We start from the raw sequence: 26,327 nt of genomic DNA, 5'->3' as shown, positions 1-26,327 counted from the left end.
CCTGCAGCTCCCCCATGTGCCTCTGTAGCAGTTGTTGGGTGCCACTTCCGCCTCTGTAGGTGTCATGGCGGACTGGCGCCCTTCCGCCTCGCTGGGTGTCATGGCGGACTGGTCACTTCCGCCTCGCTGGGTGTCATGGCGGAAGGAGGGGGGCTGAGACAGGCCGCCATCTTCCCTTCGGTGTGCCATTAGTTAAAATGGCGGCGGGGGCGGGGCTTCGCGTCAGGGGGCTACGGCGGCTGCGCTGCCCTGGACCGGGCGCGCGAGCCGCGGCTGGTAGCGGCCGCAGCGCGAGGCCGGAGCGCGGGAGGCTTCGATGGCGGCGGTTGCTGGCTCCGTCCTGCGGGGGCTGCTGAGGAGACGTGAGGGAACCGGGACGCTCTGACCCCCCCCCCTCGCGGTGTCAGTCGGGGGGGGGCGAATCCCCTTCATGTCCAGCCCCCCCAAGTTAGGAGCCCCCCACACACACTTCTCAGCCGGGGAGGGGGGGGCCAGGGTCGCCCCCCTCCTGGGCATGGTATGGGCCCCCCCCGGGATCTTGTTCTCTCCTGCTGCCCCTCCCCCTAATTTCCTGTAGCCCCCCCCAGCTGCAGGTCCCCGGGGGCTCGATGCGCCCAAGGGGCGTATGTGCCCCCCCCGGTGAACAGGTAGGTGCGTCTGACAGAGGCAGTGGGGAGCCGGTGGGCAGAGCCCAGGCCTGGGATGCAAGTCCCTGCTCCCTGCCTCGGTTTCCCCACCTGTAAAACGGGCACAAGGCCGTCGACCTGCTTCTCGTGGCCTGCGGGTGCGACGAGCTGGGCGCCGTTCTACGTGCGCCCGGACGCGGCCTATGGACCCAGCTACGGTGGGAGCTGTAAACGGCCTGGGCCGACTCGCGTTGAAATAAGTCGGCGGGTGTCTGCGTGGATCAGCTGGCAAGTCTGGGGCCTCGAGAGGAAGGACGAACCAGTGGTTAACCTGCCGGGCCGGGCCTTGAGAGATCTAGGTGTCTTCAGTGTCTCCTCTCCCACCCCGCTCAGGGGTCCCCTGTGTGGTCTGGGGCAAGTCCCTTGTTCGCACCGTTTCTCGGGCCTGGCCTACGCTAAAAACTTAGGTTGACCCCTAGCTATGTTGCGCAGCGGTGTGAAAAATCCCCACTCGCCGAGCCATGCAGTTATGCCGTCCTAACCCCCCCACCCCCCATATGTAGATAATTCTTCAGTTGTCCGAGCTACCGCCTCTCGGGAAGGTGGATTGCCTACGGGAGAACCTCTGCCATCGCTGTCGGTCGCGTCTACGCTGAAGCGCTGTGCCGCTGAAGCGTTTCAAGAGTAGACAAGCCCTCGGTTTTCCCAGTTGTACAATGGGAATACTAGCCCAGCCCTGCCCTCGCTCACTGCAGGATTGGGCAATGCTCAGATTTAATAATTTTATTAAGGGGACGTTGAAGTAAAAAGAAAACGGTACAGAGTTTAAACGTAGACGTTTCTGGTTATCAAGGAATAAGGTACAGATTATCAAGGGGTGAGAAATTCAGTTTAGGAGCGGGTGGCGTAAGGAATACATAATCTGCAATCTCCCCGATTGGGGGTAAAAGTTTAACGGGTCAAAGTTCAGACATTGAGATATGGGGGTATGTTGTCCATATAATGGCTATGTTCAGGTGTGGAGTATAATGAGTGGATACGATGATGAGGATGGATCTACCTTCATTTGAAGGGATTTAATGTTCAGTGAGTTTATGGTTCCGGTTCATATGGTCCAATGGAAAAAGTCTCTCAGTCCCTTTCCCATAGTGGATGCATGATGTTGTACCGGCTCACACCTCCTGGTACTGTCGGTGGCCGGTGATGTGTACGATGTAGATGTCCCTGGACCATCGGATGGTGTCCAAGACCACGATGCGAAGGGAGGACGTGGCGGTGGCATAGAAGTACTGAAGATAGCTAGATCGGGACCTGCTCCAATTCCTGGGGCTTCTGCTGGGTGCACGTGTGTGGGAATCTTTTTGGAGAAAACATTTTCCAAACGGAAGCAAAGCAGGGTGCCCTGAGCATCCAGGCTCGGCCCTGGTGAAAGACTTGGGCAGGAGTTACCTGTTGCCCAATTGCTTCTGAGTGCAAACAGATCTGAATATCTCTCTCCCCTGCCCCTCCAATGTGAACATGCTATTTATGAGTCAGACTCCAAAAGCCTGTTCAAAGGACACTAGGGGAAAGGTTGCGTTTCAGATAGCACCGCACTGATGTGCAGCGTTGAGTATTGTCCCAGAATGCACGGGGTATTCAGAGGGTTTTATGTCCCCCTTCTCTTACCTCTTCTGTCCAAACATCCTAAAGCCCTTTGTGGACACAAGTGAATTCAGCCTCACAGCCCTGTGAAGTAGCTCAGTGTCCTTGTTCTATAGCTGGGGAAACTGAGGTGCAGAGTGGGGAAGGGACTTGCCTGAGGTCACGGCACAGGTCGGTGATGGAGCTGGCCCCAACAGGGATGGTTAGAGTGGAGGGCAAGGAGTCAAGACTCCTGGGTTCTATCCCAGCTCTGGCAGGGGCGTGGTGTCTAGTGGTTAGAGCAGGAAGGATGGGAGTCAGGACTCCTGGGTTCTATCCCTAGCTGTGGGAGGACAATGGTGTCCAGTAGTTAGAACAAGGGGCTGAGAGTGGAGACTTGGGTTCAGTTCTTAGCTCTGAGAGGGAGTGTGTTCTAGTGGGTAGAATCAAGAGGGGTGTGGGGCTTGGACTCCGGCTTCTCTTTAGTCTCTAAGGTGCCACAAGTCCTCCTTTTCTTTTTGCAGATACAGACTAACATGGCTGCTACTCTGAAACCTTTCCAGATGCTGCAAGTCACTTCCCCACTTTATGCCTCAGTTTGCCCAATTTGCCAAATACAGCTAAAATTGCTCCCCTGCACGTGGGTGGTGAGGATTAAGGCACTGCAGATGAACAAGGGAGCAGTCTGCTCATTCACATACAAATAAAACTGCCCAAGTTGTGCAGGTTTGAGATTCCCTAGGAAGGACTGAGAAAAGTCTGGGTGTTTTTTCTGTGATAAAATTGGGGGAGAGGGACCACTGTGTAAATAAAATTGCATAATAAATTCCGCACCTTGAGGAAGTTTTCAACAAGCACCACCTGGAAAAACGTAACCCACCCGCCTCCTTTTCTCAAAGTACACCCGCTTCCTTATGTGCTCTGTGTTGCTCAATCTCCATGCAGCCCCCTGGTTAATTATTCTTCCAAACCCTCACCTCTGCCAAGACGCGTTGAAAATTAGAGGCAGCACTAAACTTTAATCTTTGTGTGGCAAGGAAAATGGAGGCTGTGACGCTGTAACTTGGGTTCCACCATTTGGGCTGTGAAATTCTGACTTGGGCAGTGACTTTCAAAAGGGCCAAGCCCAGAACAGCTCCCACAGCAGTCAGTAGGGGGTGCTGAATGTACCCATAGGCCCCTTTGTGCTGTGGAATATGCAGACAGTCTCTGTGTCAGAGCTTACAGATGAAATAGACAAGGAGTGGGAAGGGAAACTGAGGTATGGGGGAAAGGGATGTGTTTGAGGTCTGTGGCAGAGCCAAGAACAGAACCCTGTGCCCTATCCATTGGGCTGTACGGCTCCTCTTACGTTTACCAATCTCTGCCCCATTTAATAGTGCAGCCCAGTACCCCCTGGGAATTCTCCTTTGCTGGGATCCCTGATGTTAATGGGCCGTGTGTCTCTTTTCCCAGAGCTGTCCGCTCAGATTCAGCCACTGCTTAGCTTCAGAGCCATGTCTTCAGCCCCAGAGCAGCCCCATGCATCTCACAGCTATGAGACTCTGAAGGTGTCCAGGGTGCGGGAGAAAGTGTTCCATGTGGAGCTGAACCGGCCGGACAAACGGAACGCCATGAATGCAGCGTTCTGGAGGTAATCCTAGGAACACTGGGCTGGAGGAGCCCTTGAGAGGTCCTCTAGCGCTCCCGCTCCTGCCCCCCTCTGCTGCGGCTAGATTGTATCCCTAGACAACAAGAAACAAGCAAGGGAAGGGAAGCAGCCAGTTACTGGCTGTTTTTGTGGTGTCGACAGCACACGTTGCTCTGCCAGGCGGTGGGTGAACTGGGTCAAATCTCAATCAGATTTCTGTCCCAGTGAACTCAAACCGAATGTGACAGCATCAGGGCGGGACAGCATTGGAGAGCAGTGATTTTGGCATTAGGACCCATTTGTAAACCTTGATGGCCTGTTGTAACCCAGTAAATAGCTGTAGTGCTAAAAAAAACCCACATCTGCCTTACTACATATTTCTTACCCTTGCTGTAGAATATATACATCAATGTGGTATGTACTAGGTACACCATGCGTACCACAGCAGTGGCTCCTGTTCCTAAGGGCTGGCTTGGCTCTGCTTCCCGTGTGGCAACCTGGGGTACGGGGATGCAGCGCCACTCAGATTTGGCCCAACCATCCCTTTGTCATGATGGAGGGGTGGACTGGTCAAACTTGCAACAGTGTGCACCATGTAACAGCGCTCAGAGTGGGGAGCTGTGCCCAGCCAGCCCCACGGGACTGGAACTGCCATTGTGGGATGCATGCATGGCGAGCTCTGCAGCTCTCCCATCCCACCCTGGGGGCAGGACACCCTCCCTCCCTCCCCCCACAGGCCTCCCGCCTGGCCATTTGACATATTCTAGCCACCGAAGTTGCAACCCATGGGTTGAGAAGCCCTGGAAAGAGGGGATGTGTCATGGGAGGAAGCTGTATTGGGAGCAGTCACAGCTGATTTCCTGAAATGGCTGGGAGCAGTCTTGGTGAACTGGAGAGGTCTGGTGAAAGGAGGGTTTGTGGTTAGGGGCTGGGGCTGAGAAGACCTGGGTTCGATTCCTGGCTCTGCCGCGGATTCATTTTCAGCGCAGCTGGCCTATAAAGTCCTCTACTAAAGCAGCACGTTTCCTGGTGAGATGCTGCCGATAGGGTGTTCTTAGCCGGGGTCGCTGATGCTTTACCATCCTCACCCTGAGCTGGGATGTTTCCATGTCCTCCCCCGTTTTTAACCTGTCTCTGATCCCACACCACCCAAGAGATCAAAAACAAAGGTGGTTTTGATTCTCTTGTGCTCGTGCTGTGCCGTCCTCTAATCCAACTGTCTTTGCCGCGTAAGAGCCTTGTCCCCAACTGACATCCAACAACTTGTCGGAGCTGGTTGGGTCTCAGCCTGGTGCCCGGTGGGACTAATCTTGGATCAGCCAATGGGTCTGAGTCTGAACTCCCTTCTTGCCCCTAGGGGTGGGGGGGTGCTCTCAAGAATTAGGGGTGAGGGTTTTTGTAATTTTTTTGGGGTGGCTGAAGTAACTGTTCCTCTAGCGAGAGCCTGGCTAATCTCCCGTTGCTCTGATCCCTGCAGGGAGATGGTGGAGTGTTTTAACAAGATCGCCCAGGACTCAGAGTGCCATGCGGTGGTGGTGTCGGGTGCCGGGAAGCTATTCACTGCCGGTAAGGAAACTCGAATGTGCTGGACATGGGGGGAGCCTCAGACGAGTGGCTTATGTGTTGTGGAGATGGGGTGGGTTTCCTGCTGGCTGGAGGCCAGCTCTCAGCTTGTGATAGTGACCAGTCACTATGCAAGAGGTTCTTTCAGCGGACATTGCTGGGTTTAGGAGCTGCGCTGGGCCAGTTCCAGCATTGCCTCCCCCTGTCAGGACTACTCTGGTCTGAGCCAGGAATCGCCTCCTGCTGGGCCGGGCCAGTAGAAGCCATCCTGGGCCAGTCTCAGTGCATCTCCCCTAGGTGGGGAAGGTAGGAGCAACATCAGTTTCGGGCATGATCCCGGGAACCCTGACCTCGCCACTAATAGTCAGTGTCTTAGCAGCTGAGTGTCCAGATCCCTAGATTTGGGCCTGCAGGGGTACGGGGAGGTCGATTGTTACTCTTGTGATTGAAGTAGGGGTGTGTGTGATTTTTCCCTCCTACCCCCACCTCCCTGCCGTAGGCATTGACCTCATGGAGATGGGCAGCGTGTTCCTGATGGTGGAAGGGGATGACACGGCTCGCAAGGCATGGAACGTGCGCAAGAAGATCAGGGAGTATCAGGAGAGCTTCACTGTGCTGGAGAGGGTGAGGAAGCTTGGCAGGGACACAAGCACCTGTCCTGCCAGGAAGCTGTTCTTGCCTGGTGTGGACTAGGAGGGAAACATTTGCTTATGCTAATCAAGTGTGTAGGAAATGCAAGTAGAAAGCAGGCCTTAAAGCCTAAACTTCAGGCTTCAGACTAGCTAAAGTTAAGTTTGTTAGGAGGAGTAAATAAAAAGTATGAATAGTTGTGACTCCAGCCACAACCTTGGGTCGTGGTCATCAATATGTTTTCATTTTAACAAGTGGTATAAGGGGAATTTTTACATGGTTTGAAATATTAGCAACTGCAGAATTTGTATTGATGCAAATGATAATTAAAATAATATTATTAATAGCCAATAACATATCAGAGTACAAAAATTAAATATAATAGCAAAAAAGTAAATTTAATATTAATCAGCTTATAATTCATTATAAATAGGGTAGCTTCCAATTTATAGAAAGCTTCATGCACAGCTGAAGAAAAAATCCTTTATCCATTTCTTCATCAAAAAAAATGAATTGCCCCTTAGTTATTTCATCTTAAAATGCAAGTATAAATATAAAATTATTATGCTGTAAAGTCTTTTGTGCATGCTTCCTTTAATATAATCATATAATACATTCTTAAATTTCATCACTCGTCGCTTACAGTGTTGTTGTAGCCATGTTGGTCCCAAGATATTTGCGCGACAAGTTGGGGCAATGCTACTGTAATACCCCTAATAGTAATAAAAATATACAGCGCCTGGCACAGTGGGGGATGGGCCATGACTGGGCACCTGGGTGCTACCATAATATACCTAATAGCAATAAAAATATACAGTGCCTAGCACCAGGGGGGCCTGGTTCATGACTAGAGTTCATGGCCCTACGATAACACAAATAACAGTAACATGTCCGGGATCACCAAGAACTGCATCCAAGCATCTTCCTGGCACTGCCTCCCTGACCCCTGGCTAGCACTGTAGTTCCCTGCACCAACCCTCCTTGGGGGATTGTTTCCTGCCCTTGTGTGTGGTGTACGCCTGCCCTTCTCTCATTGTATCAGGGCTTCCCTGCAACCCCCAGCTTCTCGTGGCCCCACTGTCAGTCCTGAAATCAGGATGTGAGCAAGAACCTGGCCCATCTGGACAGAGCAGGGCTTAGAAGGGACTGGAGCCCTGACGAGCCAAGGTCCCTGCTACCCTTAGTTGTGGGTTTCTGAGCTGGGCAGGGGCTGATTTGCTTTGGCTCCTCTGTGATTAACGTCCTCTTGGTTTTCTTCCAGTGTCCGAAGCCTGTGATTGCCGCTGTCCATGGAGGCTGCATTGGGGGAGGTGAGGCCCGTTGGATTGGGTATGGGGCGGGGCTGTGTTAGCTCAGGGCTCCTCTTGGGGGTAAGATGGGCTGGAATCAGCAATAGGCTGCAGAGCCTTTCACCTCTTAGATCCGTTTCCAAACTGGCACAGACCGTGAGGGACCGAAGGCGCTGGCTGTTCCGTAGGCTGTGTGCGATGAGGGTTCGACTCCCAGCAGAGTAGCGTCCAAACTGCCCTCAGAACCGACACTCGTTGGCAAACTCACAGCAAAGCCAGGGATCGAATCGGGCCTTCGAGAAAGCCAGCAGTTATATCAGTGAATCAGTTGGGGGCACCCTTCCCTCTGAAAAAGCGGCAAAGAGTCCTGTGGCACCTTATAGACTAACAGACGTATTGGACCATAAGCTTTGATGGGTGAATACCCACATCGTCGGATGCATGCATGGGTATTCACCCACGAAAGCTTATACTCGAATACATCTGTTAGTCTATAAGGTGCCACAGGACTCTTTGCTGCTTCTACAGATCCAGACTAACACAGCTACCCCCTGATACCCTTCCCTCTGAGTTAGTACCGAACCCCATGCAGCACTGGGGGGCGCCCTTCCCTCTGAGTTAGTACTGAGCCCCGTGCAGCACTAGGGGGTGCCCTGCACCCATCCGTATAGGGGATGCCCCAAGGGGAAGCCTTGTCTGAATCTCCCTGGAGACTCCTGGCACCAGAGAGAGGGAGAACGAGGACAGGAAAGCGGAAAGGGTGGAGGTGTGGGAATGTTATGGCAGGACCAGAATGACTGTCGGTTCCCTTTGCAGGTGTAGACCTGATCTCTGCCTGTGATATCCGGTATTGCACCCAGGATGCATGGTTCCAAGTGAAGGTATGTCCTGGGCTCTCTGCCGCCCTGCCCTTGAGGGCAGCAATCTGATCGTTGCTGGCTTTTTAAGCATGTTTTGGGGCATGCTGGTGACAGCAGTGTGCTTTTCTGGCTCTGTTACTTATAACATGCCAGCAGCACTGCTCTATGTTTTCCACACCACGGAATATAAGGCATTTACGCACCTGTGCAATTGTCCTCCAGAATCCGAGCTCATTTGATGCTTCCCAGGGGTATCCAGGGTTTTCAGGCACCTCGCTGCCAACTGCCTTTACCATGAGGCAGTCTGGTCTGTGGATCAGTGCCCTGAAACCACCAGCCTCTGGCCCTGCTCCCTGTGTACAGGTAGCGATAGGCACACGCTAACTCCTGAGCCCTCGGATCATCCCTCTGGAGTCTCCAGCCCCTGCAGCACAGAAAGCTTGCAGAACTCTCAGATCCACTATTCCCAAAAGAAAAATACACTCCAGCTTGTAAGACTCCATACAATTACGTAGAGTGAGAATAAATTTGTCAAACGGAGATTCAAGTGCTAGCAAGTCAGAAGATTGGAATACATCTACGGTTACATATAAAACAAAATTATAAGGCTTCTTAGAGCCTCCCTTTCACTAACAGGACATCCCCCTGTCTCCTATAAGCTAGCATAACCCCAGTGTTTTCAACCAGTTTACTTCCTAGGCGAAAGATGCCAAATATACCAAAAACAGACCTGTGATGTTCACCTCAAAACAGGGCATCTCTTCTCTTCCCCCGCTGTTTACCTCTTCTTGTTAATTTTCCTTCTGTTGTCTCTGCCTCTGCGAGCGCTTCACTGGCATTGGCATGCTAATAGACGCCTACTGTATGACACACAGTGAGAGAAGAGTCTCCCATCCCGTCTGGAAATGTTTGTCTCAAGGCATGCTACGCTTGAGTGACCAGCTTACAACTACAGCCCTAAAAAACAGAATTTTCAACATATATATTTAACTCCTCACTATTTTCTGTACTTAAATCTTACAATGATTACAATGACCAGTGTGACCCAGTGGTATCAAGAGGTCCCTGAGTCACAGTTGCCTTTCATGGTTCTGCCAAACCCCTTCGGGATTTGAACTGATGCTTGAGTATGCTGAGAGCCTGAACCAGTAGCCCAGAGAACCTATTTATGTCAACTCTGTAGCTTAGTGACGATGCGTTAGTTATGTTAGTGGCATACACACACAGAAGTTAAATAAAAACACAATACTCTCGCTGGAAGGTTGCTGCATAACACTTTATTTCTTAGACTCCACAACCCTAACACACCAGCGCCCCAAAACAGCAAGACAAAGCAGGCTGCTCTTTGAGTCAGAGGGGCTCAGCTCACCCTAGTTTGCTCTGAGCTGGCTCTTCGCTGACTGAGTCCGATCTCACGTTTTCCTACAGCGCCCCCCTGGCCTGCCAGCAGGACCAGAAAAACCCCAGAACATTTAAAGTGACAGATCACAATTGTAACCCACTTTTCAGTCCATCACAGGATTGTGGTAGCGAGTGCTGGACAGATATAGCAAGACAGTCGCTGCTTGGAAGAAGAAAAGGAGTACTTGTGGCACCTTAGAGACTAACAAATTTATTTGAGCATAAGCTTATTTGTTAGTCTCTAAGGTGCCACAAGTACTCCTTTTCTTTTTGCGAATACAGACTAACATGGCTGCTACTCTGAAAGCTGCTTGGAAGAGTTTGTTGTCAAAGGCAAAAAAGAGGGTGGCTGATAGAAGCAGAGTGATGGGCTGGCAAATGTGCCATTTCCCTCTGCAACAATTACTACAGCTGCCTTCCTTACCCCAGCTCCACGTGGCTCCCTCTAGTGGTGGCTGGGCCACATATGTCTTTGCATTCTGCAGCCTTGGCCAGCAGAGCTGGGTTTTTTAGCTGAGGTAGAAGAGGTTTGTGGTTTAAGACCAGGGTTCCGTCCCTGCTGCCATTGTGTAGCCGGGGCCATTTCCCCGTGGATCATGGTAACAGAATCACACACACCCTGCCCCCCCCCCCCCACGGTGCAGCTCCCTTGTGTTGTGTGGCCCAGTGAGCTGATGCCCCTTCTGCCTCGCGTCTAGGCATGAGGGTGTCTGATCCCTGCCCTTCTCTCCCCACTTGCAGGAGGTGGATATCGGGCTTGCGGCAGATGTGGGCACGCTGCAGCGCTTGCCCAAGATCATCGGGAACCAGAGGTATGTGCCTGCAGCTGGTTTCAAACGTGGGGATGGGTCAGAGCCTAGATTCTCCCCAACCCCATTAAAAGGGGCAGTCAGTTGACTGAGATCTGGCAGATCCGTGGGTAGGCTAACAGCCCTGGGGGTTATGTTGTGTGCCACAGAATCTGAGCGCCAGTGCCTGGAAAAATGCCCCTTTCACGCTCCTCCGGGCCCACGCTCCATTGTGGGGAGTCGTTTCCACCTTTGACCCCGTCTTTGCCTTGCAATTCGAGCATTGCTGGCTTTGCCTGGCCAGGCTCCTTTAATTGAATTGGCCATGTTCTAGGCTGGCTCATGCATCACCCTGTGGCCTTTGCCCATGGGACCTTGCTGGGGAGGGGAGTGGGAACAGCTCAAGGCAGGAATGGCACCTCGTGGCACTTAGAGAGACTGCAGGGAGCTCTGGCCCAGCTGAAGAGCAAGAGGATTTAGGATCCATTCTCCCCCACCTAGTGCTCCCCACTGGCCGTCCAGCACCCCTGAAAGCTGGCTGGGTGTCGGGGAGTAGCTGTGTTTCTGACAGGGCAGGGCTGCAGGCTTGCTGTGCTGGCAGAGGGAGAGGGGAGACATGGAGGAGGGATCTGTACAGCATAACTGGCAAGGTGCAGCCTCTCCCCAAGAGACGTAGGGGGTGTGTGTGTGTGTGTGTCACATCCACACCTGCCCCTGTGCTCTCTCTCCCCAGCCTGGTGAATGAACTGGCCTTCACCGCCCGCAAGATGCTAGCTCCAGAAGCTGAGAGCCGTGGCCTGGTCAGGTAGCTGCCTCCATGAGCATGTTACCCAGGGGAGCGAATGCCCTCGCTCCCCCCCTTCCAGAGGCAAAGCAGCCTGTACCTCCAGCACACAGGTGGCTAAAGGGAGGCACAGAGAGGGGTTGGGGGCTTCTCCTAAGTCTGGCTGTTTTGAGAGGAGACCCAGGAGTCCTGGCTCCCTGCGGCCCAACTACTAGATCCCCTCCCCTCCCAGAGCTGGGGCTGGAACCGAGTCGTCCTGCATGTGACTCGACCTTCTCCCAATTTGTGAGGAGTGGGGTCATGCTCCCGAGTGCAGACAGGCCCATGAGGCTGAGGGCTTCCTTTCCCCCCTGCATGGGTCTATGGGTAGAGCCACTGGGAGGGGTCTGGGCCATGCCCCCTGTCGGGATGTGCACCGCGATTGGCTGGAGACCCCGCTGCTGCGAACTGGTTCTGTCCCATCTGCAAGGTGGGGGGCGTGGTGTCCCAGCTCTGGGGATCGGAGCACCCGCCTTAGCATCGCATGGCTCCTCCCCTCTCTCCAGCCGGGTTTTCCAGGACAAGCAGGCCATGCTGGAGGGCGCCTTCGAGCTGGCAGCCAACATCGCTGGCAAGAGCCCCGTGGCCGTGCAGAGCACCAAGGTCAACCTAGTGTACTCCAGGGACCACTCCGTGTCCGAGGGCCTGCGGTACATGGTGAGCACTCAAGCGCCTGCCCCCTAGCCCTGATCCACAGTCCCCTGGGGTCCCCACCCACAGCTCTGTGGATGCTGCTCCTTCCCAGCCCCTGGGCTCCCTACACACAGCTGTGCCAGTGCCCCTCAATCCAGATCTGCAGCCTCCTGGTCTCCCCACCTGCAGCTCTGCCGGTGTCCCTTAACCCTGACCTGCACCCACAGGCTCCTTATCCACAGCTCTGCCAGTGTCCCTCATTCCCAACCTGCAGCCCACAGGCACCCCACACAGAGCTCTGCCGGTGCCCCTCAACCCCTGCTATCCCAGCCCCTGAGACGCAGTTGTGCCCTGGAACTCTGCCTGCGGCCTCCTGTGGTGGCTAGAGGGGAAAGGCCCATTGCATTTCCCTCCCCTCAGTGGCTCTCCTGCCCCCCCTTTACCTGCTGTGCCTCCCCTAGGCCACCTGGAACATGAGCATGCTGCAGACCGAGGACCTCGTGAAATCTGCTCAGGCTGCCATGGAGAAGAAGAGCATCAAGGACATCGTGTACTCCAAGATGTAGCTGTGGCTCAATCGAACTGTTAGCCCACGGTGCCTTTAGTGTGACCCCCCTTTCTGGGTCAGGCCTCGGGGTCTATGCTGGCCCCTAAAGCTTGTTTCATAGCTCTGGGTTCATCTCATGGGTGGCTTTTTCTGCTGAGTTATTAATAAACTGAAACCAAGCAAAGTTGCCCTCTGCTGCATGAGGTCTGGGCTCAGCTGCTGAGGGGTCCAGGGTTTGAACGTGGCAGCATGGGAGAAAGGGAGCCCAAGGTGGCAGCTGGAAAGTGGCAAGGGGCAGGGGCTAAGGCAGGGAATAGCCACTCCAGGTGGTGGAGGGGGAAGGCAGGACCTCCTCTTTCTGCCCCCAAGGTAGTGGAGGGGGAAGGTGGGACTCTCAGGCCTACGCCAGGCAGCTGGCAGAGGCTGAAGTGGGGCATGAGCAATGCTGCCCCTAGGAAGGGGTATAGATGGGGGGCACCAGCCCCAGGGGAGCGGGAGGGCTTACCCTGCCCTGGCCTTGGCCGTACAGCAGGTGCTCTCTGCCCCCTTGCTGCTGGCTCAGGCAGCAGAGCTAAAGCGGGCTGGTGGGAGGGGAGCCCTCCAGGGGAAAGGGGGTTTGATGCGTCCCAGAGTACAGAGGCAATTTGCTCTCACCTGCCCTTAGCATGAGGGAGCCTTGTGGGTCCTTGCCAGGGTCGGCTCCTTGCCTCCATGGGCCACACAAGCGCTTCCCTCGCCCACCCGGCCAGAGATGGGCACTTTGCAAACTCTCAGCGTCTCCTTGGAGTGTCCAGCCCCGGGCTGCTCACAGACCTACCATCCGCACTGTTCCCACAGGAACAGGTGCCACCCCTTGTTCCTTACACCATCGAATGCTGCACCCCTGGACACACAGCACCGCGGGGGGTTGTAGTGAAAACAAGGCCACGTTTATTTAACAAACAGTTTCAGTGGCCGGTAAGCCGCAAGCTTGGCAGGGACGAGTCCTCTCCTTCCACCAGTGTCAGGCAAGCCTGGCGGTGGGCCCCCTTTCACGAAACAGACCCAGTTAGCAGCCTGGGTGAAGGATAACCGGGGGGGCGGGAGAACTGCTGCATACACACACAAACCCCCCAGTTATAGCTCCAGCAGTTCATGGGCTTTACTCCCTGCAGTTTTGGGTTGTTTTCCAAGAGGACCAACCCTACTGAGCAGCATTTTGCTTCGCCTGGCAGTGGGTGACCGTTGTGAAATTGGCACGGGAGCAGCCTCAGAGCGGGACAGGGGCTGTACCTGATGCCTGGCAGGTGTCTGTGCACCCCAATGCACAGACCTACAGACAACACGTCTCGCATGTTTCCTGTATGATGCCCAATCTGCCACAGACTTTCAGCCGAGACCGTAAGCGACTAGTAGGGTAAGACCAGCGCCAGGGAGCCCTGTATGTTGATGCACCCGCTGCCCCAGGCTCCTAGTGGTGCTGAAATCCACGAGCCATCCAGGCTGGCGCCACCCACATGCACTGTGATCGCCAAAGCTGGCGCAGCTCTGAGGTTTCCCCTTGGGGTTGACCCACCAGTTCATGGGGTTGACCTTGTGCTGCATTGAAAAGCTTTAAAAAGCTTCATTTCAGGGCAGCAAAAATATTGAGCTGGTTTTTTCCTCCTGTTGGAAGGGGAAGTGGGGTGGGGAGGGGGTTGGCTTGCTTGGTTTACACAGGAGGACGTGGCAAATCGAAGCAATTCACCAGCCTTTTGTGGGGAGTGGTTTTTTTCACCCCGCTCCATCTGGTGAAACCGACCCGAATTCCACGGTCACCAAATCTGCATTTTTGTAGCTGAAAATGTTCTCTTGGCACCGCCGCTCACTGATGTAGCAGGGGCCTGTAAGGGCTGACTCCCGCACACCCACATACCCTGCCCTAGTCAGTTCTGACCTTTGCTACCTCCTACCCAATGTAACGAGCAATCAGCCCATAAAACCCAACTACGCAGAAAGCTCTGGGTGGGGAGGGGATGGGGCACAGAGCCAAGGGGCGCTGGCTCTTCCAACCGCCCCACCTCTTCTGGCCCATTTAGCTGTGTGGCACAGTCCTGCAGGCTGAGCAAACAGCAACGAAGGCTAGGACTAGGAAAGGCTATTGGGGTCAGTGCCTGGGGGTCAGCTGAGGTCAGGCCAGTCGCCCTCCTTCCAAGGTGGCACCCTGCAACCTGGGGCTAAACTTCCTCCGGCCTGGGCTGGCGTGATGCGGGTTCATGGCACCGTCCCCTCTGTATCTCTTCCCCTGGTGTGGGGGGAAGACTCAGCCCTTGGAAGAGACTCTGACCTGTGCCAGCCTGCATGAATGGCCTGGATTTGGTCAGCCCCCACTCCAGCCAGAGCTGAGGGTGAGGAGTGACCCAGGGCCCTGGTCTTCGCCCCCCCAGCAAGCGGGCTGAGTGCATGTGACTTAATTCTCAGCCTGCCCACAGGGAGGCAGTGGCCAGCACTGGGAGTCAGGACGCCTGGGGTCTAGTCATGCCTTGGGCAAGTCATGTCTCTCCGTGCCTCGGTTTCCCCTCCCCTTCACTAATGATTCAGACTGGGAGCGCAATGGGGCCCGGATTTCACCTGCTACCGTAATACACATCATAAGCACAACACTCGTAACGCCAGACTTGACCCCCGTCCCTTGCTCTGGGTCTTTGCAGCGCCTGGCCCAATGAAGCCCGATTGTGGGAAGGGTGGGCCCCAGGTGCTGCCATAACTCCAGTGCCACTGCCCGTAAGAACATCGACCCCTGGGGAACCGGCTCACGACCGCTGGGGTTCCTGGCTCCCAGCCCTGTGCACAGCCGCCCCAGTCTGAGCAGAGCTTGCACATCCCAGCGCAACTCTGGGGAACTGGCTCTGTGGGGGAGCAGGCAGGGCCCGGGATCTGGCCTTGATAACCACAAAATCTGAAACACCAATGCCACAGCCACCCTCGTGCACAGTGTCGAGGGGCCCCGCCACAATGCTTAGCAATGAGGAAGCCAGTCCCTCCCCTGCCTGCTGCACCCCCTCTACCCCCTGTGTTTGCTTTCTGCCGTGCTGAGGTCGGGTAGGGACGCTCCCCTCCTCAGCAAACAAAGCCCTGGGCCGGCACCTACCTGTCATCTGGGCACAGCTCTCTGGAGAGCTGCACCTCCTGGGGGAAAAGGCATAGGGAGGAGCCGTGCCCAGCCTTCCCCTGGTCTCCTGCAGTGAGTCCCCTCCTCTGCTCCCCCAGACCCAGATCCCCTGCCTTGTGCCAGTACCCCAGCTCCAAGCCAGGTCACCCGCTACCCATGTGCTGGCTCCAATGATGGCTGGGCCTTCACCTCCAGCTGGACATGCCACCCAGTGCCCGGCCCTTTGCCTTTCCTAAGCTGCAGGTGCCCCCTGAACCCGGGACTCCAAGATCAGCTGCTCTCATGGTGGGGGAGAAATGTGGGCACGGAGAGGAAAAGGGATTGGCCCAAAATAGGGCTGCCAATTTTGGCTGGACGTATTCCTGGAGGTCTCGTCACATGCCATTAAAGGTGACTAATTCCTGGAGACTCCAGGACAATCCTGGAAGGTTGGCAACCCTAGGCCTAAGACAAGGGGGGGGGGCGCAGCTGAGTCCTGTCTAGTGCCACCCCCACTCCCCAATTTAAGCTGTCAGCCCTGGGATTGGGTCAATGGAAAAAATCTGTGAGCAAGAGCTAGGGATAGAACCCAGGAGTCCTGGCTCCCAGCCCCCCTGCTCTACCCACTAGACCCCACTCCCTGCAGTTCTGGCTGCTGTACCACTCAGGCACTAACAGTAATGCAGGCTCTACGTTACAGGTGTGTTTGGTATTTGTCTTGGGTCAGCCCAGCATTGCTCTTGCCTTTCAGGCGCCCTGAGTGGGATGTGGGTGTGGATTTAACCCCCACATCCCCACCCCATTCTGCAGGGCCCAGTGCCCAGCCACCACAAGGGGGATGTCACCAGGAACGCGAGGGGAAACGGACTGGCCAAGCTCCATGGTTACAAAGCGCCTGTGACACTGGACAGGGGCTCTGCTCCAGTCACGTTGTGGGGTGAACAATTCCAGAATAGAACCCAGGAGTCCTGGCTCCAGCCCCCCACCCTGCTTTAACCACCAGACCCCAATCCCTCCTACAGCTGGGGATGGAACCCAGGAGTCCAGACTCTCAACCCCTTTTGCCCTAACCCATCTCCTACCAGACTAGGAATGGGACCCAGGAGTCCTGCCTCCCAGCCCTCCCCGTCCCCAGCTTCAACCACTAGATCATCAGAAATTTGGCTTTGCCATTTCCACTCAAAATGGGGATTTTCCACTGAGCTGGGTATGGCTGAGTGGGGCGACACCTCTACTGGGCAGGTGGGCAGAGGACGACCGAGTGGCCCGGCTGCCCCGCCTCCCAATCCAGGACTATAAATTCCCTTCCCTCTGCTTACTCCTTTCCCTGTGCCCCGTCCTGCCCATTCGCTGCACAGGAAGAGACCCCAGCGCCCCGATGGCGTACATCCCTGCACCTGGCTACCAGCCCAACTACAACCCGGTAGGTGTTACCCCCCCCACACACACCCCGCGGCATGGCTCTGGGCTCCCCCAGCCCCCCGCAGCCAGCCAGGAACAAAGCAAAGCCATGAAACAGCTCCGAGCGGAGGAGAGCAAGTGGCAGGCCCAGAAAGATTTCCATGCTGCTGTTTGCCTGAGCTGCCGTTTGCCCGCTGGGAGCACGGCACCACTTAGAGCCGTTTCGCATCCAAGGGTGGAGTCTGTATTTTTAACGGCCCCCCTCTCCCCGGAACCCCTCCTTCCAACCACTTTGCATACGGACCCTCCCCGGGTCCCAGCCCCACCTGAGCAAATTTCAGGCCGATCCAACTCCATTGGCAGAGAATTTGCTTCAGCCTAGCTCTAGTTTGTCTATCGTACTCACTGCTCCCCAGAGATGGTTGCATCACCCGCCCCCACTCAGTGGCGCACTTTCAGTTGTTGGAGCCACCCATAGCTTCGGTGGGGCAACGCCAGTGGGAATTGGCTCTTAACGAAGGCACCCAGCTCTGGCTGAACCTGCCACCGGAGGGCTCCACTGAGCAGGTGCAAGGTCGGGAACCGGGTGTGACATTTTTCACACAAAACCTACGGCTGGCCCCATAGACTCAGTTAAATCTCGCTAGGCCCACGGCCCTGCGTGTCCCCTCGTTCATTGGCCCGTTGGCCGAATCTCTCCTAGGCCTCGTGAAATGGCAGCAGCTCAGCTCAGTAAAACACGCATAACGAGGCCCACGTTCAATTTAGGCACCTAACTCCTAATGAAACCCATGGGAGTTGGGCACCTAAATAACTTCGATCTCCATTCCCACCGGCACGAATCCAGTGGCGTCTCCAAAGCAGGTGGAGTCGCTGCAGGTTTACACCCGGCTGGCCCCTGGATGGACGGTGGCTACTGATATCCATCAAGACAGCCCTCCTCCTCGGCTAGCTGCATCCAGCCCCCCTGCCCCATAATGCATGGCTGTGCCTCAGGGTCGCCTGGCTGGTGACGCTGGAAAGTTTCCCAGCTGGCTGGTGGCAAGCAGAGGCCTGATTCTGCTTCCCCACTCAGGGAAGACACCCCTCCTCTGGCACTCTGGTTAGTTGCTGGCCCCATCTCTTGGTGGGTCAGTTACACCATGGGAAAATCCCCCAAACCGATGTGTAATTTACACCCCGCTCCGAGATGCCAACAGACAGCAGCCGGCAGGCATGGGCAGCCGCCATCGGCACTTGCCCGAGATCCAACGCCACCAAGGCAAAAACAAATAAACCCGTGGGGGTGAGGACACCGGGCAGATGAGCTGCAGGGGTGGCTGGGGTGGGAACTTTTTAGACTCAGCCCGGGGGCAGGCTGCTCAGCTCACCAAACAGCAGAGATTCCCATAGCCTGCCGACGGACACCGGCTCCGCTCGGATCCCGTCCTCGCCAGCCAGCCGGCTTTTCCCCCGGGAGCTGGGGGTGCTGCTCTGGAAGGCACCTGGCTAAGAGCCCAAGGGCGAGGGGGGCTAGGATGGGGTGAGGCATGGGAAACCCGCCCAATCCCCTGCTTGTTTCTCAGCCAGCCCAGCCGGATCCCTGGGCGGTCTCATCCAGTTCACCGGTGGGGTGGGAGCCATTAATAATTAACACACGGTCCCTCCGCAGCTCCTTTCCCTGAGGATCCCAAAGGGCGGTACAGACGCCTGCTAACTAGAATCAGCCGCGGAAAAGGCAGAGGTTGCAGGCTGGGGTGTGTCCCCGCCCCCCCAGTTGGTTTGGGGTAGGGGGAATGCTGCTAGCTAAGGAGCATGTTCAAGGGGCCATGTGTCCCCCAGACTCCTCCTGCAAAGCTATCAGTTTCCCCAGGCCCTGCTGCGGCCTGGAGCCCTGGCCTGGTTCCCGAAGGGGCTCCGGTCAGATCCCAGCCCCAGGCCAGGCAAATCAGGGAGAGGCGAGGCTGGAGGGCAGCAGAGGGGTGCAATCTCCCCGGCATCGCTAAAGGGGCCAGAAGCGGGCAGTGGGGAGGGGACTGGCACCCAGCACTGTGTGTCTACGTGTTCGGCAGTGTCACCGGTCAATTCCCCCCTCAGCATCTTCTCTCCTTCCCCATCTCTCAGCCCCTCCCTCATGCCACCCCCATCGCCGGGGGGTTGCGGCCCGGGATGTCCATCTACGTTCAGGGCATAGTGCCCCATCACACCAAGAGGTAACACTTCAGGCAGTGGGGGAGGGGAAGGGGACAGCTGGGTTCATGTGGAGCATGGGGGCTGGTTATACAGGGATCTCTCCCCCAGAATGGAGATGCAGCCACCTCTGGGGTGGAACGTGGCAGGCGTTTAACAGCCACACGGCCGAGGCATTTGGGACAGGCAGTACGGAGCAGAATCACACAGGGGAGGGGATCTCGGGAGGCAGACGGGTCCAGTTAGGCCAGGATGCAGCAAAGAGCACGGCGGGATGTTTAACAAGGGTGATGACCTTGGGCTTGTGGCTCATTAAAACAGAGAAACAGGAACCTGCCGACAGAGCCTGGAGCCCCGGGCACGGGGTGGGAATGTGGGGAAAAGGCCCGGAGCTCCTGGCTGAGCAAGGAGGGGTGAAAGGGGATCGGCTCTGAGGGTCTGCACCAGAATGTGCAGCGTGTACACCTGACACACCCCTATGCTGGGGGGGGAGGTGCCATTGTCATGGCAACTCCAGAAAGTCACCCCCCCAGGACCCATCGCTGCTCGGAGCTGCTGCAGGCTAGTTAGATCTGACTACCGGCCCCTGGTTTGGGGCATTCGCCTCACATTGCCTCTCCCCCCACGGGGGAGAGGTTCGGATCCCTCCTTCACAAGAGGGCGAGCTCGTCCCCTCTTGGGAACAGGACTCAGCCCCTCTCCGCTCCAGCGCCTTGAACAAAATCCCTCTCCGCAGTATAGGGCCTATGACACACAGCCCAGCAGCCCCGAGTCCACCCAGCAGGGGTCAGCAGTGCAGCTAGATGGCTAGAAACCTTCTGAATTTCCAGCTGCAATTTTTTGCCTGGCCCATTTCCCCTTGAGCCAACCCTGGGCCTCAGCCGCTCCCTCCCCATGCTGGCCTTTACCCTCCCCAGTATTGATAGCCAGGGACCCGATCCCCCCCGCAGCCTGAGGCTGGGCCAGACTCTCCCAGCCCTCTCCATCTTCTCGGCAGTCCGCTCCCCGCAGCCCGGCGCCCGTTGCCCGCGTGCCCGCGCCCGGCCAGCGGACGAGGTCCCTAGCGGGGCTGGACGGGGCTCGCCTGGCGTGCCCAGCTCTTTGTAAGAGCTGCAGCCAGGCCGGAAGGGACCGCGGGGGTCAGCTAGTCTGACCCCCAGGGTAACCCAGGCCAGAGGTAACTCCTGGAGCGGCTCCGTTAGGAAAACAGCCCGTCTGGATTTAGACATTCGATGCAGGGGGTGGAATCTGTGACCCCCCCCCACCGCAGCTCTCTCACCCCCCCCCAGGTTCCGCGTGAATTTCGCCTGTGGCCCGCAGAAGGGGGCCGATATCGCCCTGCACTTCAACCCCCGCTTCGACAGCGGGGACAAGATCGTCCTCAACAGCTTCCAGCAGGGCCAGTGGGCCAAGGAAGAGCACAAGGAGGACATGCCCTTCCGCAAGGGGCAGCCCTTCGAGCTGCTCTTCACCATCACCCCCGAGGGCTACCAGGTGGGGTGGGATGGGGGAGGGGCACAAGGGATATCGGGGGGAGGGGTATGGGGAGGCTTGTGGGAGGCACAAGGGATATTGGGGGGTGGGGGGGCCTGTGGATGGCCACATTCTGAACTGGGGACAGAGGGACAATATGCCATTGGAGGGATTCCCCCATCTGTGGCAGGGGAAATGTGGGGGGTGGGGAGAAACCCATGAGGAGGGTGGGCCCCACTGGATCAAGATGATGGGGTCAAATGAGGGGGCATGATACCCCATCTGAAATTGAATGTTCCAAGCCAGTGGGCTGGAGGCTGCTCCCCAATGGCCTGGGAAAAGGGGTGGGGGCATGACACCCAGCTCCCCCTATCTGGGTGGGAAGCATCAGATGGCTTTGAAAGGGGGAATTGTTCCCCCCCAAAAACATCCCAACACCTGATCTCTAACATGGGGGGCCAGGAGGCCTCACCCCCAATTTCCTGCCCCCCCAAGTCTGGCCCTCCCTGCCTGCAAGCCGGGCCCTGCCAGCAGGGGTCAGAAGGAAGCCAGAGGGGCTGGGGAGAAAAGACCCCTCCCCAATTCCTACATCAGCAGCTGATCCCCAGAGTCTGCTTGGCAGCCGTCCCCCCTGTATTCTCAGGGTGAACCCCAAGACATCAGGTCTCCCTTCCCCCCCCCCCAAAGAGGCTCTTCTGCTCCGCGAGGGGTGGCATGAGGGGCCAGGTCCTGATGCTGCCTATCTCACACCCCAGATCATGGTGAACAGGGCCCCCTGCTACGAGTTCCGGCACCGCATCCCACCCGAGCACGTGCAGGTCGTCGACGTGGACGGGGACCTCGAGTTGCAGTCGCTCAACGTCATCGGAGGGGGCATGATGGGAGGTGGGGTGAGTGACCAGGGGATGGGGGCGCATGTGGGTGGTTGAGACAGGGGACGGGCCTTCCCCAGGGGGATACAGGACTTTGACACTCCCACACAGCGCCGGCCCCGCAGCCAAATCGCTAGCACATGGGTTGGTTCAGGGGAAAAGCTGAGAGCTTGGATGGTAGGAGGGCTGGGGATAGAACCCAGGAGTCCTGGCCCCCAGCCCCCCCGCTCTAACCATTAGACCTCACTCCCCTCCCAGAGCTGGGGAGAGAACCCAGGAGCCCAGGCCCGACAATATCTCTCCCCTCTCTGTGCCCAGTGTCACACTTGTTTCCTTCCTTCAGGGGATGTATTACCAGCAACCCGGGATGCTTGTAAGTACCCAGGAGACCCACATGCCCGGGGCTGGGGGAGATGTCAGCTCAGGGTGGGCAACTCGTGGGTACCCAGTCCACTATCGCAGCTACATGCCACCCCACAAGCCAGCAGGGCTTCGCTGGGTCCCCACCTCGCCTGCTGCGGTATGACAAGCCCAGAGGGCATGACCGGGGGCCCTGCACGGGGTCCTTCCCCCCCACACACACACACAAAGAAGAGTCACAGGGACCTTCCCTCTGTCTGAGCAGCCACTTCCTTTATGGGCCCCTCTAGCCAGGATCCCCGGCCCCACTCCTCCCTGGATCAGAGCCACGGCCCCAGCTCGCCCGGGCTTCTCCAAGGAGAACAATTCCAACCCTGCAGCCTCAGACCCTGTAACCTCCCTTATATTCTCTCTCTCTCCGGTCACGCAGCCAAATATGCCTCCGCCACCCACAAGCCTGCCGGTAAGTACACTGGGGCCCGGGGAGGATGAAATTCCCAGATAAACACCCTCTTATTACTGAGAACGGCTTGTAAAGCCCAGCGCCGAGATGCAGCCACCTCTGGGGTGAGGCGAGGTGGCTGCTTATACAGAGATCTCATCACCCACTCTTGAAATGCAGCCACCTCTAGGGGTGGAACGTGGCAGCTGATTATATGGGGATCTGTCTCCCAGTGCCAAGATGCAGCCGCCACTGGGGCATGGCACAGCAGCTGTTTATACAGAGATCATCTCACCCATGACTGAAATGCAGCCACTTCTAGGATGGAAGGTGGCAGCTGATTATAGAGGGAATCCTCACCCAGCCCTGAGATGCAACCACCTCGGGGGTGGGGTGCAGCTACTGTTTAACAGCTGCACTGCAATTCTACACAGCAGTTTAAGACGGGAAGTGGAGGCGAATCCTGTATCCAACCAGCAACTGCTGGGCTAGGGAGGATTTTAGCTAAGGAAAGGCCAGATATTTCCTGGAAAACTAGAGAGGAGCCATCAGGTGATGGCCAGTTCTGTGGACCGCAGGGACAGAGACACCCCCAAGGTCTTACGGAGGGAGGTTGGGGCCACACCATGGCTGGCCAGATTAATAACTCTTGGATTTCTCTGCCCCACAGATGATGGCTGGCCCGGCTTCCTTTCACCCGGTAAGCGCAGCAGACTTGGGGTTTTCTCTGCCCTTTCGCACCCGCAACGAAGCCACCTTACGGAGTGCAGCCACCTCTGGGGTGGAACGAGCCAGCTGGCCAAGAGCCACACTGAACGAAGCTGGTGGCAGGAAGAAAAGAACCCCCCTCCCCCACACACACACCTCACTTCCTCTGTTCGGCTGGACCTGCAGGGGGAGGTTTGGGAGGCAGGATTACCTGGGCACCACGTTAGCACCCCTGTATCCAAATCCCGGGGCCCCACCAGCACCCTCTAGTGTTACATGGGGGTCAGCACTGACTCTGAGGGGAGAGCGCCCCCTACTGAGTGACTTCCCTGCCACACAACTGGGACGCTCCGCACCTCAGTACCGGACATGACCATTCTAGCTGGGGGTCTCCATTCTCTTGCAGCAAGTCCCCTACGTTGCTAACTTCCCAGGCGGGCTGACACCCAAGAAGACAGTGGTGGTGAAAGGATTAGTCCCGCAGGGCGCTAAGAGGTATGCAGCTATGGCACTGTTGTCAGCAGGGGAAACTGAGGCACAAGCAGGGGGGAAGTGACTTGCCCCACCACCAGATCTCATGGTGAATCTGCACAGAGCTGAGAATAGAAGTCAGGAGTCCTGGCTCCCAGCCCCCACCCCCCCGCTGTAACCACTAGACCCCACTCCCCTCCCAGAGCTGGGGATAGAACCCAGGAGTCCTGGCTCTCAGTCCTGAGGCCGTGCTTTCTAGCCCAGACTAGGCTTCTCCCATCGAAGTGCAGTGGCATTGTGTATCTGGCTACAGGCTCAGCTGGCTTGTATGTCCAGCGCTGCCCCTCTCCCCCAAAGCCACACCCCACTCAAGGGCAGATGACCCCCATCCCCCCACCCACTAGCCCCCAGCTTCACCAGTTCTCTGCCTCCCCAGCTTCAGCATCAACTTCAAGATGGGCCACTCCAAGGATATCGCCCTGCATATTAACCCTCGCCTGAATGAGAAGACCGTGGTCAGGAACAGCCTCCTGAATGGGCAGTGGGGCTCAGAGGAGCGAGAGCTGCCTCACAACCCCTTCCAGCCTGGCCAGTACTTTGATGTGAGTAAACTCCTCGTCTGTGTGTCATACGCCCTTTCCTGCTAGCAGCAAATGGGGATTCTCCTTTAGCTCAAGTCCAGGGTCTTCTAGAGCAGAGAGAGAGAGAGCACGCACATGCACATGATGCTGCCCTCTGCTGGATGGCATCAGAACTGCATGTCTGTGTGTCATAGTCACCATACAGTTACAGCTAATGGAGATTCTCTGGCAGCATGGTCTCCACTAGCCCATGTTGCCTGCCTGGTCCCATAAAGGGACAGCTCCTTCGTGGCTGTCCCCGTTGGGTCCCTCTTACGGCCACTCTTCCCCCCCACCCCAGCTCTCCATCCGCTGCGGGAACGGACGTTTCAAGGTCTTCGCCAACGGGCAGCCGCTCTTCAAATACAACCACCGTTTCCGCGAGTTCCAGCAGATCGACACGCTGGAGATCAACGGCGACGTGGTCCTGTCCTACGTCCAGTTCTGAGCCCAGCCCCGCCGCCCAGCTCAGGAGGGACACACAACACTGCCCCCCCCCGCCCCCGGCTGGCATCGCAGACCCAATAAACTACTCTGGTTCGCACAATGATGCTGTCGTGTGGGCTGCCTTCCCTTCCCCACACCACCCGCTGCTGGGTGGAATTGGAACCTATCCCTTGTGTGTCATAGACCCCCCCCCCCCGCTCACGGCTGCTGGGGACTCTCCTCCAGGTGGAGCTGAGTTTGAGGCCCGCGCAGGGAACGGTTGTGATGGCCTAGAGATTTTATAATAATCCCTTTGATCATGATGATATATATGATACCCCTCCCTTTCCCAGGCTGCCCACTCAGAGCCTGGCAAACATCACCAAATTAAGCCTGCCAGTCTACCCCCGACCCCTCCTCTGGTACCAGGAAATCCTCTCCTCGATGTCCCACAGCCCTCACTGCAACCCTCCCCCTTGCCAGAGGCCCCCTACCTGCTCACACCCCACCCAGCTGACTCGAGCCACCCTACAGCCAAGCCCTGCAAACCCCATTCCTCAGCCGGCAACCTCACTCCCCTGCAGCCCGCCCTCCCCACCTGGCTCTCCCATCCATCCCCCCACCCCCACGCTTCGCCTTTGGAACGGGTCGGGCTGCACCAACCCATGGGGGTTAAAAACAGGACCAGGGACGCTCAGGTCCCCTGCTCCTGCCTTCCCCACATTTTAGCAGCCTGCTGCCCTCCACTCACCGGCTCTGCAGCACTTCTCAGGAGCCGAGCCGAACCGTTTCCTGCCGGGATCACTCCCTCCATGGCAGGGACAGGGACTTTCTGCTCCACTGGGAGCACAGACCAAAAGCCCCCTACCCCTGTTGCTCTGGGGCCCAAAGCTCAGCTCCTGGGAGCAGCGAGGGGCTGAGCTCTGGGGAGCTGTAGGACAAGCTGGAGGCAGCTGGGCCCCGTCACCTCGTCAGGCCAGGGTAGGGGCGGGGAAGAGAGCTGGGCTGTTTCTACTGGGTTCTTACCTTGGCTTGGCCCAATCACTTGGGAGCCACTGGCACTTTCTGAGCACCGGGCAATCTGCCTGCTCCAGCCACAGGGCCCCCGCGTTGGCTGGGGCAGGATCCTCCTCCTCCAGCTCGGAGGCGGGGAGGGACTTGGGTAAGGTTACACAGGGAGTCAATAGCAAAACCATCATTAGAACCCAGGAGTCCTGGCTCCCAGCCCCCCTGCTCTAACCACTAGACTCCACTCCCCTCCCAGAGCCAGGGAGAGAACCCAGGAGTCCTGGCTCCCAGCCCCCCCTGCTCTAACCACTAGACCTCACTCCCCTCCCAGAGCTGGGATAGAACCCAAGAGTCCTGGCACCCAACCTTTGCCCTATTCCTCCAGCCCATGCTGCCTCTTGGGTTTTTTCACCTTAACCCTTTGCTGGCTGCTGCCCAGACACCGAGGAAGGACCCGCAGGAATCCAGAGTCCGAGCTCCACCTTGCACCCGACACTCACAGGTGGAAATGTCATTTCCTTGTGTGGTTAGCAGGGCAGGGCTCAGGGCGGCCTTCAGCCCCACCACACTCTCCACGCCACCTGCCAACCCCAGTCCCCACGGCCTGCCCCACCCAGTACCAGAAACCGCCCCATGCGCCACCTCCCCCAGCTTCCTCCTTGCTGCCCATTGCACCCCAGCTGCTGGAGATGGGAGGGGATCACACGTGTTGCGGTGCAGGAGGGCGGAGGGTCAGCAAACCAGCCCCCCAAAGGGTTGTGACACTAACCAAGCCAGCCTTGGGTCTGCCATAAACTGCCTGGCCTCTGGCGGGCACCTGGCTGGCTCCAGGTGGAGCTAGCATAGCGGGCTGGT

The 26,327-nt window shown here is 57.1% G+C and overlaps 2 protein-coding genes across 2 annotated transcripts; both read left to right on the top strand.

The window, feature by feature from the left end:
• The first annotated feature begins 213 nt into the window (after nt 1-213).
• ECH1 (enoyl-CoA hydratase 1) lies at nt 214-12,535 on the top strand. The gene is made up of 10 exons (XM_038382231.2): nt 214-362; nt 3,705-3,882; nt 5,357-5,445; nt 5,942-6,066; nt 7,334-7,382; nt 8,178-8,242; nt 10,364-10,434; nt 11,144-11,215; nt 11,740-11,890; nt 12,328-12,535. Exons 1-10 carry the CDS (start codon nt 317-319, stop codon nt 12,430-12,432), a joined length of 951 nt encoding a protein of 316 aa, XP_038238159.1. The 5' UTR covers nt 214-316; the 3' UTR covers nt 12,433-12,535.
• A 4,365-nt stretch (nt 12,536-16,900) lies between these two features.
• LGALS4 (galectin 4) lies at nt 16,901-24,570 on the top strand. The gene is made up of 10 exons (XM_038381907.2): nt 16,901-16,945; nt 19,027-19,115; nt 20,382-20,586; nt 21,321-21,455; nt 21,781-21,810; nt 22,228-22,260; nt 22,910-22,939; nt 23,354-23,442; nt 23,855-24,020; nt 24,340-24,570. The coding sequence occupies exons 1-10, from the start codon at nt 16,901-16,903 to the stop codon at nt 24,484-24,486; spliced, it is 969 nt and encodes a 322-aa protein (XP_038237835.1). The 3' UTR covers nt 24,487-24,570.
• Nucleotides 24,571-26,327: the final 1,757 nt, after the last annotated feature.

Source organism: Dermochelys coriacea, chromosome 23 (genome assembly GCF_009764565.3).
Source record: "Dermochelys coriacea isolate rDerCor1 chromosome 23, rDerCor1.pri.v4, whole genome shotgun sequence".
NCBI classification, from domain to species: domain Eukaryota; kingdom Metazoa; phylum Chordata; order Testudines; family Dermochelyidae; genus Dermochelys; species Dermochelys coriacea.
The sequence above is the reverse complement of the archived record's forward strand: the minus strand, read 5'-3'. Positions and strand labels throughout refer to the sequence as shown.

Excerpts from the sequence above, each read along its gene's own strand:
- ECH1 (XM_038382231.2), top strand. The coding sequence starts at position 317 with ATGGCGGCGGTTGCTGGCTCCGTCCTGCGGGGGCTGCTGAGGAGAC. Across the intron at positions 6,067-7,333 it reads GCTTCACTGTGCTGGAGAGG|TGTCCGAAGCCTGTGATTGC; the intron begins GTGAGGAAGCTT and ends GTTTTCTTCCAG. Across the intron at positions 11,216-11,739 it reads GAGAGCCGTGGCCTGGTCAG|CCGGGTTTTCCAGGACAAGC; the intron begins GTAGCTGCCTCC and ends CCCTCTCTCCAG.
- LGALS4 (XM_038381907.2), top strand. The coding sequence starts at position 16,901 with ATGGCGTACATCCCTGCACCTGGCTACCAGCCCAACTACAACCCG. Across the intron at positions 21,811-22,227 it reads ACCAGCAACCCGGGATGCTT|CCAAATATGCCTCCGCCACC; the intron begins GTAAGTACCCAG and ends CCGGTCACGCAG. Across the intron at positions 24,021-24,339 it reads AGCCTGGCCAGTACTTTGAT|CTCTCCATCCGCTGCGGGAA; the intron begins GTGAGTAAACTC and ends CCCCCACCCCAG.